General features: G+C 38.6%; 1 protein-coding gene across 7 annotated transcripts in view; it reads left to right on the forward strand.

The window, feature by feature from the left end:
• Positions 1-12,856, forward strand: part of phactr4a (phosphatase and actin regulator 4a) — a 28,571-nt gene that overhangs the window by 879 nt on the left and 14,836 nt on the right. Inside the window, exons 1-4 of one of the 7 annotated variants that reach the window (XM_026346766.1) lie at positions 243-410; positions 4,236-4,355; positions 4,953-5,065; positions 6,966-7,017. In XM_026346766.1, the coding sequence (XP_026202551.1) occupies positions 7,005-7,017 (13 nt within the window). In that variant the 5' untranslated portion in view covers positions 243-410; positions 4,236-4,355; positions 4,953-5,065; positions 6,966-7,004. Of the gene's footprint in view, positions 1-242; positions 411-4,235; positions 4,356-4,952; positions 5,066-6,965; positions 7,018-7,427; positions 7,592-8,588; positions 9,274-12,856 lie in introns of those variants that run through there. The other 6 variants (XM_026346765.1, XM_026346767.1, XM_026346768.1 and 3 more) reach the window with 6 other exon arrangements.

Here is a 12,856-nt window from a genome sequence, read left to right on the forward strand (position 1 = left end):
TGGCAGCTATAGCATTATATGACATCCATCTTAAAAGCCTGAAGGGAAACCTCAGGTGTGAGGTATTTGGCATCCAGAGAAGCACCTGGTCTCTCTGTCAAGCATTCTTCTGCGTTCCATTCACAGGCCCGACTACTTGTTTCAACAAGCACCCAGTGCTTTTAGGACTGGGTGAAGACAAGTAAAACGCCCTACAGTATAGGAAAACACAGGCTCTTAGAAGAGAGAAGACAAAAGCAGCTGCAGCTTATTGTATTTGTTCTAGATAGCTACCATTGTAATCAGGTCAGACATGTTATTGTGCTTTGTATACGGATATCTGTGGATTGTTTGATCTGACAAGAATTAACCCTCATTGATGGAGCAGAAGAGGTGTTGATAAGTTTCATCTCAGTCTTAACTACATTAAGGTGGGTAGATGGTGAATAAGCTTGTGAAATTAATGCTGATGGGACAATGGGGATTGGCATTGTTTTTAGAGGATTAAATGATGGGAAAGAGACACCCACAGTGACTTGCAACTGTAATCTTGTTTACAGTAGCACATTTTTTCTGGCAGATAAGAAACTGTTTGTCTAGAGGTAAATTTTTTACCCCAGCCCAAATGGTAATGTGTTTAGTCAAATCAGTATTATGATACATGTGGGGAAAAAACTATTTAAATAAGATTTTGTTTAAAGTTAGGGCCATGTTATCTGAACACATGAAATATTTCTAAAATGGGCATTGAATGTTGTGGGGGTTACATAATGAGATGTGTGTGCCATTATCAGTTAGCTGTTGACAGTGGCTCATTGAGAGCCATGCAGCTCACTCCCAAACAAACTCCAGCTTTGGCTCTTTATTTAGTGATTGCCAAGTCTGCAGAATGAACTTAGCACACAATGGCTGATTGTGCTGCTCTGGGCTTTGCAGAGCTCTGTCCCTTTATCCCATGAACTGGGAGTTCTTAATGAGCTAATTGGAAGCTTACAGTGAACAAATGCAGTTGTGTAAAAATTATGAACTGACAGTGCTGTGCAAACAGAACACAGCAGTTTTATACACTGACTTTTCAAAGGGCTTGTATTCAGTATATCAGCAAGAGTATGGAATAGCTCTAACATTTTTAAAGTGTGTCATTTATCATACAGCAATATATGCAGCTGTTATTGCTTTGCTCAGGCGACATGCTCTGTTATCATAAAGCAGCATTATTTTAACTGTGTAAAATCTACATTAACAAAGTGGGGTTACAGTTTGAATTGCTAACATTACTACAAAGGAAGGTTTCCTGGACTAGGTTTTATTTTCATGTGAATACACACGTGGTGTATTTTGTGTATCTTTTATAATGACAAGCAGGAAGCCTGTCTAATTGACGCAAATGCTTTGCAAGCTTTTCGGTGACTTTTACAGTGCATGCTTTTTCGTGTGGAGGTAGCTGCCAGGTTAGGGTTAAGTAATTAACATTAACTTTATCCATATAAATGAACAGCTGAAAAATGCATTCTGTTTATAGTGTGCTATCCTTGACAGCCCAACCATATTCTACCACTATACTAACACTAGCTTAGCTATTCTTACTAGCTACCAGATAATTTATTAATAAGAGTTGATTCTCAATGACTGAATGTGTGGAAACATGAATGACCCAATCTTTGTATAGCCCTGAATGCCTCATGAGTTTACTGTCAAAGTTAGAGTAACAAATATTAGTTACAAACCTAGCTATAGCTAACTACTTTGTATCCATCAGTGCACTCTAATTTCTCCATCTGCAGGATCGTGTCATTGCTTGGCCATTGTGTCCACATGCAGAGTGGCCCAGCTGTGTTGTCCGCCACCTGCTTTGCAAGCACACATTGCAAACATTGGAAGACTTCTTCTTGGCACATTTACACAAATGAGATGGGAGCAGTGGCATTAGTAGCCAAAACCAGTGTGTTTACTTGCACACAAGTAACCAGGTTACAGGCCACTTTCTCGAGAAAGATGATTTCTTAGGTGTCTTGTAAACAGGAAACCTGGTTACTGTAATTGGGCTATGGGATTAGAGAAACCGGATTTCCAAATTTAGATTTCTCCCAGAGAACTCCAATTTCCCCAAGGGGATCGATAAAATATGTAATTATTATTATGCTATGTAAATGCTAACTAGGTTTCTAATCAGCTTTTTACAAGAAAGCATGTTGGCTGCTGACACTCACCATGTTACTACTATCAGCTGAGAAGTATGGCTGGATGAAATAACTCATTATAATAAGTGATGCAAATATTTCTCAACTAAAACTGAAACCAACACAAAGTCCCCCATAGATACCTAAATAAGTAACTTTTCAATGCTTTCTTTAATTTAGTTTACTGCTATAAAAAAAGAACACTATGACTGTCACATTCTGTGTTTCTCTCAAAGGGCTGTCGGTCACCTCCTCTGACACATATATCAAAAAGACAGACAGAAAGAAGCTGTTGTTGAAATGTGCAGACCATGCTTTCAGAATCAGCCCTGGGCAGAAGAGAAATCAGATTGCTCTTTTGCTGCATGTTTACTCGGATTTCCAGTAACCAGGTTTCTTGAGTGTATGTAAACTTGTTTCGCCATTACTTAAAAACTCGGATTTCTCTCATTAACCTGGTTTCTTGAGTGCATGTAAACGCACTGAATGTTGAGGACATTCATTGCTAATTAAATTTACACAATTCAATTCAATTCAATTCAATTCAATTTTATTTGTATAGCGCCAATTTACAACAGAAGTTATCTCAAGGCACTTTACAGTGTAAGGTTTAAGACCTTACAGAAAATATTTATACAAAAAATTATAGAGAAAACCCAACAATCCCATTTGAGCAAGCTTTAGGCAACAGTGGAGAGGAAAAACTCCCTTTAGAGGAAGAAACCTCCAGCAGAACCAGGCTCATAGTGGGCGGCCATCTGCCTCGACCGGTTGGGGTGAGTGGAAAGAGAAGAGAGAAAAGAACAGCAGGCAATAAAGACAACAACAAGCATCAAGAACATTGGGCAGATGAACTGGATTCTGGAGATGTACAGCTCCAGGCCGAGGATACCTGCAGAAAAGTACAGAGAGAGGGAGACAGAGAGGAGGAAACACAACTAAAAGAGAGAGAAGACACAAAGAAACTCTAGGAACCACAAGTAAACCTGCAGTCTGAGAACGGAGAGTTCTGCTTGGAAGATAAGGAACTATGAGGTCTTTAAGATAAGATGGAGCCTGATTATTAAGGGATTTATAAGTTAGGAGAAGAATTTTAAATTCAATTCTGGATTTAATGTCCGCATAAATTATAAAAGTCATGGCTAAGTATATTCATAAAGCCATAATATAATTCTTGTGATGCAGTTATTATGGTTTGTACTATGGCATCAGATTCTTCATGAATTTAAGACCAGTATTACTGAGGAACAGCATGAAAAAATGGACAAAGGATCTGAATGAAGTCTGTGGTTGAAGTGTTGGTTGTACAATTTTGAAACCACAGAAAACAAGAAGTGACATATTAATTTTCAAGAGGAAACAAATCAGACTCCACTTGGCTCAGATTGTCACGGTCTCAGTTTTTGCGCAAGTACAAAATTCATATTAAACAGGGATTGGAAATATTTTACAGTGTTACTACTGTACCTGCATTATGATTTACATGACAGCCTCTTGTTAATTTATGATCTGATTCAGATTTATTTATTCTGAATCAGATTAGATTTATTGTTGTGTCAAAAACATGCTGATTTGACTTATTGCAAGTGTATTGAGAGTTTTACACAATTGGTTCCTACTTAAGTATTAATCATAATGTTTGTCCTAAATAGTTCACACAATACTTTGGCAAGGTATTTGTAACCTTATTGTGTAAACAGGTGTGAAGCCTCACCTCCATAAGAAGCATGGAAAGGTGAACACTTGGCTGTGTGAAAATAAACAAATACTGTTGGATCCTGTTACCAAGCCTGAAAATCTAGCTGCCCTTCTGCCACTACAGTACACTGAGATGTTTCATGTGGACCTGATACACAAATCCATGGAAGCAATGACTTGAACTAGCAGTTTCATCTTCAAGCATCTATAAAATAACCACAGGTCTGGGTGTAAACCAGTTTGTGTGTCTGTACATGTTCAAGAGATGTCCCGAGATCATTAGCATTACAAAAGAAGCCTGTGACAACTAGCTCTGAGACAGCTGTGTGCTAACAAAGCGGTACACATTAACTCACTGTGTGTTTGCTTTGCTGCCAGCCTGCACCAGCTAGCTGGTGTCCTTCAGAGGTGGAACTCGCCCAGGCCCAGTGAAGTGGGAGGATATTTGAGAAAGGAATTGGGTTGCACTGCTGCGGAACTTTATCTGGTGAATTATTTGTGAGTTCAACTGCGTATCAACTTCTCTGTCTTTATGGGAAGTTTGATTTAACCCTTTTTAAATAGTAAAAAATGTGCTAAATCAAATAGGTCTGTCATTAATCAATTATCTCTTTTATTTTTTTGTCTTAATTTACATACTTCATGGTTGAACTGACTATGCTATACTATATATTTGATTATTTATTGAAAAAAAAATTCCCTGCTGAAAGGAAGTGTAGTGTAGTGTACAGTACAGTCATGTAGTCCCGCATTCAGCTGTTGAGCATTTGTTGTGTACTTTATAGTCAAAAACTTGTTAAACCAGTTGAACACAACCAAAGCTGTCCAGGCAGAGGGTTGGCCTCTAAAAAAACAGATTAAAAGTCAGGACAGAGTTGGTTCTGTAGTTTGCATATGAGGTAGTAGATTGTAGTAGTAAAACAGCTTTTTATATTTTTGTCAATAGTGTCAATAGTGATATCTGTGTCATCAACTTAAACTCTACTATATCTAATAAACTTAGCTTACCATTTTTTTAAGAAGCCTCAAGCACCAAGAAGGAAGTTGATTTGTGTTCTCATGTTTTGCAATATTGTGTGTTTGCATATTTTACAGGAGCTCTGTGATCAACTCCTGAGTTAGTCTATTGGAAGCAGAAGTCACAGCCAAACTGCAAGGACTGCATTTGTGGGGAAGATTTCATCAAAGATCAATGATATTCAGTAGAAGTAAGTTGGTGTGAGAAGGCTGCACATTGGAGTAGAGTTGTTTTTTTTTCTTCCCCAACGTTAATCTATCTAAAAGCTGAATTCACAGAGAGCTTTCATGTTTCATTCAGAGCAAAATAAGAACTTGGCTTAGACAAATTTGATAAGAAGGTCAAATACTTGCCTGCCAGGCTACACTCTCCCGTTTATTCTACAGTGTACACACTGTGCACACAGGTTGGGTTTTACCAGTTTGTTGTTGAGAGACTTTGACATTCCAAAGGGCAGCCTGATACTGCTTTCAACACCATCCCTTGTCATTATGTAGCCCCACCCACTGATTTTGACATATTACAGACACGTCCAACAATTAAATAGAGTGAACTTAACAACACAAATAGTCTTAAAGTTTTTCTCTGCCAGCTGATCAGTAATCATAATCTTGACACTATCATTAGTCCCACTGCCCTTTGACTCCTACAGATATTCGGTATAGTGTATTTGAAACATATGCGTGTTGTGCTTCTCTGCTTCTATGTGTTAGTTGATGACCACTGTTCAAATCATATAGACAGATTCAAAGGCTTTATTTAAACATCATAAGTTGCAGTAAAATGCACTGTGGCATATTCATTAAGGCTGAGCTAAAATATTAGCTTGAAAAATGAAAAGGAAATTTACATCGCTTGGGAAAGTATTTACAGTGCTTCAGTATTTGCACATTTAACTGTGTTGTACATACATTTTCAAATAGATAAAAATCCAAGCTTTTTTTTAATCACACAATAATTTGTAACAAAGTACAAACACTGTACTGTGTGTAATAGAATTGTTGTTTTTTAAAAACGAAAAACATATACAGTATACATGTGTGTGCCTTTCTGAACTATGCCCTGTGAGTTCGGTTTACCATATGTGGACTCAACTATATATTTCTTTAAATTTTTTTAACACTGAGAAGCAGAAGCAAAGTATGTAATATAGAGGTTTCTGCTTGTGCCATTCTGTAATTCTTGCTGTTATATCAATCTGTCAAAGCTATATGCAAAAATTACAGCTAATAAGATTAACTAGGTGCTGTTCATAATGTTAATATGTACTGGTGCTTGCGTGCATGTACATAATAACATCATCATAACATTATTATTACTCATGTTTTCATGCAATGCAGGATTTTACTTTGAACTATTTTGTATCCAACTGCCACTAAAGATTTTTTTTGTCCATTAACTGATTATTTTATTATTATTGTTAAAATTCTGAGCATAGTAATAAATGCCATCACAAGTTCTTTAGATGAGTATTTTAAAAGCTGCCAATTAACTAGAGGAGAGCAACAGGTTTGAAAATGTTTGATGCATTGCGTTACTGATATTTGTTTTTCTGGGGCTGCAGATTGGTGATGTCAGCTGGTGCATGTGTGTAGTGTTGAATCAGACAGGCATGTGCAGTTTAGATTCTTTGGTATCATGGTATCCGCTGAAACTGTTATAATGCTGCAACCCCATACTGCAGAGGTCTGAGCTATTGCTTTTAATAGTTCTTTTAGATTATGTAATTTGGAGGTGTTTCATGAGCATGCAGATATATGTTTTAATGTCAAAAAGGCAGAAGGAAATGTCACACCCTTTATGTGCACTGCACTGAAATTAGGCCTATAGGAAGCCAGTTGAAAATCGGCGGAGTTGCCCTCCAAACACTGCAGCTTCACGTCATTTGTTTAATATTATTCCCTGTGTAATAATAGGAAACTGAAGTCTTCAGTGATTAGGCTAGATTGTTTTCATAATGGCAAGTGGGACAATTTAATGAATTGAAACATTTTGTTAGCCTTTTTCTTGTAATTAGACACACATTAGACACTGCAAAAGTCTGTTGAGTTCAGCAGTTTCATTGAAGATTCATCTTACTTTTGTTTCAGGAGCTGCCAACTGCTGACTGCTGACTTTCGGACACTGTGATGGAAAACCCAGGTAAGAAAAAACGTTAATGTTTCAGTCAGTTTTTATTTTATGATGCACAAAATAGCATCCAAAGTTTTCAGCTTTTTAGTTTGTCTTGTGCTTGGTAGAAAAAAAACAGACAAATATTGCCAAATATAAAAATAAAAAACTTTTATGTTCCAGCCCTGTTGGAGTTGAAATGTTCTGTTACAACCTGGTTAAAATTATTTCTTTTAGTGTGTATACTGACTGTAGTGAGATTGAACTTATCTCAGCCATAGTTTCATGATGACAGAAAGTGGTGAGTCAGCACACACAGTACATGGTTGTGAAACTGTCCATTAAGGGGTTGTCCCTATGACTTAATGCACTGTTGACAGGGCAGCCATTTGATTGGCTCTTGCTGAGAGGACACACCTGTAGGGTGGCACAGCTGCCGGTTTCTCTCACTGCCACACATGGCCTTGGGTTAAATCACCACTGATCTCTGTTGTTTGACAACCTCAGCGTTGCTCAGGATCTTTGTCTACAGCCTCAGCTGTTGTCGAGCATTTGTGACATCTGTGGGACAGATCTGTAATGGCTGTGCAGTCTGAATATGTTTGTGAGTAAATGAGTAAACCTTTATATTGTTTGTGATGCTTTATTTTGTCAGTAGTCCACTTTTGTGACTTGAAATATGTCCTTTGTTCAAATACTACACAAGAGAGACTGTAATGAAACCAGTTTGCAATTACTATAATTCCATTGAAATGGCAAAACAGAACAGGTTGTGGATCCTTGAGCACTTTACTTTTGTTCTAAAAGTGGTGTTTCCGACATGAAGGCACAGCCGGAATGCTTCACATGTCCGTTGTATTTTAATTTGAAAGGGCAACCCACATGTTAGCTCATGTTTCCCCGTACAACACGTTTTTTAGATTTGTTCAACAGAGTTTTACATTTTCAGTTAAGAAGAATTAAAAGTCTGCGTTTGTCTCCATCTGCTGCTGCCCTTCAGAAAGTTTGACAACAAGCATTTTAGTGCCATATGTCAGAGGTCCTCATCTTTGTTTATTTACTGTTTTTACCAGTGATTTCAGGTATTGTTGTCCTAATTGTCTACTAAAAAGCCGGCATTTAGTCTTGCATTCCACACATTTCTGTTTCCTAGTAGCACTTTAGTGCTGTAGCTTCACTTAGACTGCAGAGGGGGCAGAAGTTGCGTAGTGTGCAGTGAACTTATTGTGTATTGAATGTCTGAATACACAGCTCTTTTCTCGCCTACAAAACCTTTTATTTCATGGCTACAATGTTTCTATTCTGCTTGGGGCTGTTTCTACAAGTTTTTGGCCTTGCTTCTTCTCAGATTTTATGTGCTCATGTTTATTTTCTTGTGCCTTTTTACCTGCATGTTACAAAAGACTTTAAAGAGATATTGTATGTAAAAGTAGAAAACCGCTTTCCCCCAAACTTCTGACATGTACTTATGAGAATACATGAGCACATTTCTAAAACCAGTGCAACCACTGGCACTCAGCCTGAGGGAGGAATGTCAGTTAGAGTTAGCTAAAATCTAATAAAATTATTTAGTTTGCATTTTATAGTTGAAAATGATAATACACTGTGAGTCACTGGATACCTTTGCTGTGTCACTTCCTCTTCTTTGCCGCTGAGCTCCACCTTGGCCCAGCTCACCTTCCACTTCTCGAGTTACCTCACCATGTACCGCCCGCCCCTTGCCCTTCAGGGAGTAGTGTTTTGTCAGTCAGTGAAATAGTCCTAACAGGGGGGTTTCTCACTGCATTGCAAATCCCTCGAAGGCTTGATGGCCTTACTGGCCAAACCTCAAAGCTCGCCTGCTGTGAACTTTGGCCTCAAAAAATCTGCTCTTAGGAATGAAAGGCATCTGCAAGACTGCTGGATTACCTTAGCGGTGTACCTTATTTCTGAAGTCAGGAGGTCCAAGAAGGGAGGGACTTAAGTGAACGAGTGAGTGTGTTTGTGTTTTGAAGTTAAAGAAGGAGGCAGGAAGGGAGGAGAGAGAGAGACACCAAGTAACACAAGATTGAAGGGAGGGGTAGGGCAAGACTAGAGAGAGAGTGAGAGAGCGAGAAGTCAGTGCAGCCTAAGTTACAAGAGCTCTATGTCTGGTTGGAAGAGAGCGAGGCGGCTTTAGGTTTTCCTCTCCTGCCGCGGGCCTCGGGAGAGGCAGGGACCGGCAGAGCAGTGGGGAAAGGAGCCGTAGCATGGGACACAGTGCTAGTAGTGAAACAGTGGCCCAGCAACCAGTCCAACACAACACAGGTAAGTCTAATGCCAGAAGCTCAGCATTAAACAGGTACTATTAACATAACTTCTCTTTTTGATGAGAGTACAACTTGGCAGGTGTGTTTATATTGGGGTGTAATGGGAAATCAGCAAGAGGAGAGTGTGTATGTGTATATAAGCAGGTGTTTTTTAAATTGGAGAGACACCGGAAAGTGGCAGGCTCAGACAGGTGTACAAGAATGCGTGCAGATGGAATTTGGTGATTGCGAAATGTACAAACCACACAAACCTCTCAGTGCCTGTGTGTAGTACTCCATCTCCTTGTGTGGAAGCTTCTCTGGAAAAACAAGATTTGGGGGTGTACCAGGCACAGACTGACACCAGCTTCCTCCCACATGGATCTGTGTTGTTTCTACTTAAATGACATATTGTAGTCAACACATTGAACACTGTAACCACCGTAAAACCACTGACTCTGTAGCTAAGCTAATAACAGTTTTAACATTCAGATCCTGTTTTCACTGTCAAAAGGAGGATCTTCTGTCGAGTTGTATTTGCACACCTACAGTACTTCTTAATGAAACAGTCTATTGGAATCTAGTATCTGCGTAATGTAGGGCCACCCCTTCCTGTCTTTCACCTCTTTTCTGCATATCAGTTTGGCCATGGCTTTCTGTGTGCTAAACAACAACAATGGCTTATTCACCCAGAGTTAGTAGGAACAATATTTACTATGTATTTTACTTTAGGCTTTCTGTTCAAACGCCCGTCAACACCAAAAACAAATAACATGGGGACATCTTAACATATTTGCTTTCACTGCAAGTTGTATTTTTGGCTGTGGTGTGCTATTTTGTGTAGTTGATGTTAACATGTCTTGTGATTGACATGAGTCATATGGACAGCTTGAATAGGCTGGATAGTGTAGCTTCCATGCTGTTATTAGCCCTTTGAGTTTGAATTGGAATTATACACTGTAGGTGCAGAACCTCTGCTACTGTTAGTCTGAGCTTTATAAGAAATCTTTTCTTGTTGACCATCCTTCACCTCGGTGCTTCAGTTCGTTTCAGATTGTCAAGCTCTGCTGTCACTCTCTAAGGTCATCACTTCTACCACTTGATTTGTTGTGTTTTTTTTTTGTCACTGCCACCCTTCCCAGTTTAACACCAAGTGGTGTCTGCTGAGTTATGTGTCAGAAATAGATATGAGCCAACACTCTTTACTGAAGGTGAAGTTTACTGAAGGTGAAGTTTCATCTCTGTGTGAATTTCAAAATGGGATTTCACACATACGAAACAAGTTAAAAGTTAGGACACACCTTTTCCCTTAGTATTTTTTTTCTTTGTCAACATTGTACATTAATACTGAAGACAGCCAAACTATAAAGGAACATGTATGGAATTATGTAGTAAGCAATACATTGTTAAACAAACCAGAATATGCTTTATATTTTTGATTCTTTAAAGTAGTAACCTTTTGCTTTGATCACAGCTTTACACACTCTTGGCATTCTCTGTCAGCCTCATGAAGTAGACAACAACCTTAAAGGAGGTCCCATAGGTATTGAGAACTTGTTAGCTGCTTTTCCTTCACTCTCCAGTCCAACTTAAACCAAACCATCTCACTTGTATTCAGATGATTGTGTCACTCTTATTCTTAGACCAATAATTCTTAAAAATCTGGTTTAAGAACAAATGCAAAAAAGATGGCAGTGCATGTCACTGCGAAATTCTGCTCAAGTGTGCCCTCAGTTTTGACTACAGCTGTTTTCACATATGCATTCCAGACTATTTCCAGAGGAGCACACAGCAGGAGAAAGTCCGGTTGACATACATTCCCACTCAGGGAAGTATTGAATTTGATTTTGGAGTGTGGGGGTTGGTCGCTGTGTAAAGCTTGCAGGAGGAACAATGTGACACAAAAAGGACACAACGGAAATCAATTGTTTCGTTTACAGTGCATCAGAAGAGCAAGTCACTTTATTAGAAATGACTCCTTATGTTTATAACTCCAGTTTGCTGAAGGAAAGAAGCACAATCCAACAGAAAGCTGGTTTTAACTCCTAAATTTTCTGATGTTGTGCTAAGCGGCTCAGCTGACAGAAAAGGCTTCCTGACTTGCTGTGAAAACTCTGGACTGTTACCTACTGTGTTCACACCTGGGCTCACACAGACATTATGCTGACTTTGTACTAAGGGCTCGCAGGATAAGGTCTTGGTAATCTCCGAGCTGAATAACTCAAATGTTTGCGTTCATGCATGAAACTCGCCTAAGTAAAGATGGAGATGTTTAGGGTGTCAGTGCATGTGTGAAAGCAATTTAAGTCACCAACAATGTCACGAGCAAAGCACCTCCACACCATCACAGCTTCTCCTGCATGCTTCACAGTGGGGGAACCACATATTCAGGAACTGTTTACCTTCTCTACATCTAACAAAAACAGAGTTAAAACCAAAACTCATCAGACCAAAAACTAGTTTAATCAGTTGACCTTAACTTCTTTAAGTAATGATCGACTGTCTTTTATCTTTATGTAACTCACTATTTGTTGCCACAATAAGGATTTATTCAGTAGTTCTAGTAGCACTAATAGCAGTAATGACTCTGTACCCACCCTTTCTTTGCACAAAAACCCTGATGGTCTAGAGCATATTAAGAAAGAAAGAAATGTGATAGATTCACTCTTGACAAGGCAGTTATAATAAAGTGTTTTCGTCTTCTAATAGAGATAAATGTAACCGTGTGTTATGTCTGAGAGACACTCAAAAAGGAAGGACAAGGCTAAGGAGTGCACATTGTCCATGTGATACATGACAGTGTAGCACTGCAGCCATTTGGAGAAGTGCTTATATTTGCACTGCAAAGTTTGTACTACACTGATGGTAAATACATATTCTTAATGGCCATTTTACAGGGTTTGGCAAAAATGGGAGCCTTGATGTGACCACGCTATTACATTTCAAGGCTCCAGCTTCTAAACAGCGATAATGCCCTGCTTAGAGATCTAGGATTTAAGACCTCATGATGGCTACCTCTCACTTATTTTATGTTTTATAGAGTAAATGATACATCAAGAAAATCTTCTTTAGATTAAATTTGATCAAAATCAAATTTTGCAATGAAATGGTAACAGAAAAAGTACAGATTGTATATAGACAAGAGATTGGGAGTGCAGACAAGGCAAACACGTAAAGGGCACTAAAAAAAGACTTGAACCATATTACATTGAAAACAACTAGAGCCCTGTTTGACTTGATTGGTTGCATATTTATCTCAAATGTATGGAAATTGAAAGACCAGCTGCTCAAAAAATCCATGTGACTAAAACCAGTGTGCAAATTTCTGCCCTGTCAGGTCTTATATTCCTAAATGATCAAATTCTGTCTAGTGGTTCATTAATCATCAACACCTCTGCCCAGTATACTAAAGTTTAGTTTTTTTTTCCCAGAAGAATTTGATGTCCTTAGCTTTCCTTTCTGGCTCATGCCTCTGGTTACCCTTATCTGTGCCCTTGAAAAATTTATCCTCAGCACATGGTATTATAGTCATTGTAATAGATAACAATGTACTTTCAATTCATCATTGTTTGTTTTCACCCTGTCTTACCTAATGTCTCATC

Source organism: Anabas testudineus, chromosome 11 (genome assembly GCF_900324465.2).
Source record: "Anabas testudineus chromosome 11, fAnaTes1.2, whole genome shotgun sequence".
In the NCBI taxonomy this organism is placed as follows: domain Eukaryota; kingdom Metazoa; phylum Chordata; class Actinopteri; order Anabantiformes; family Anabantidae; genus Anabas; species Anabas testudineus.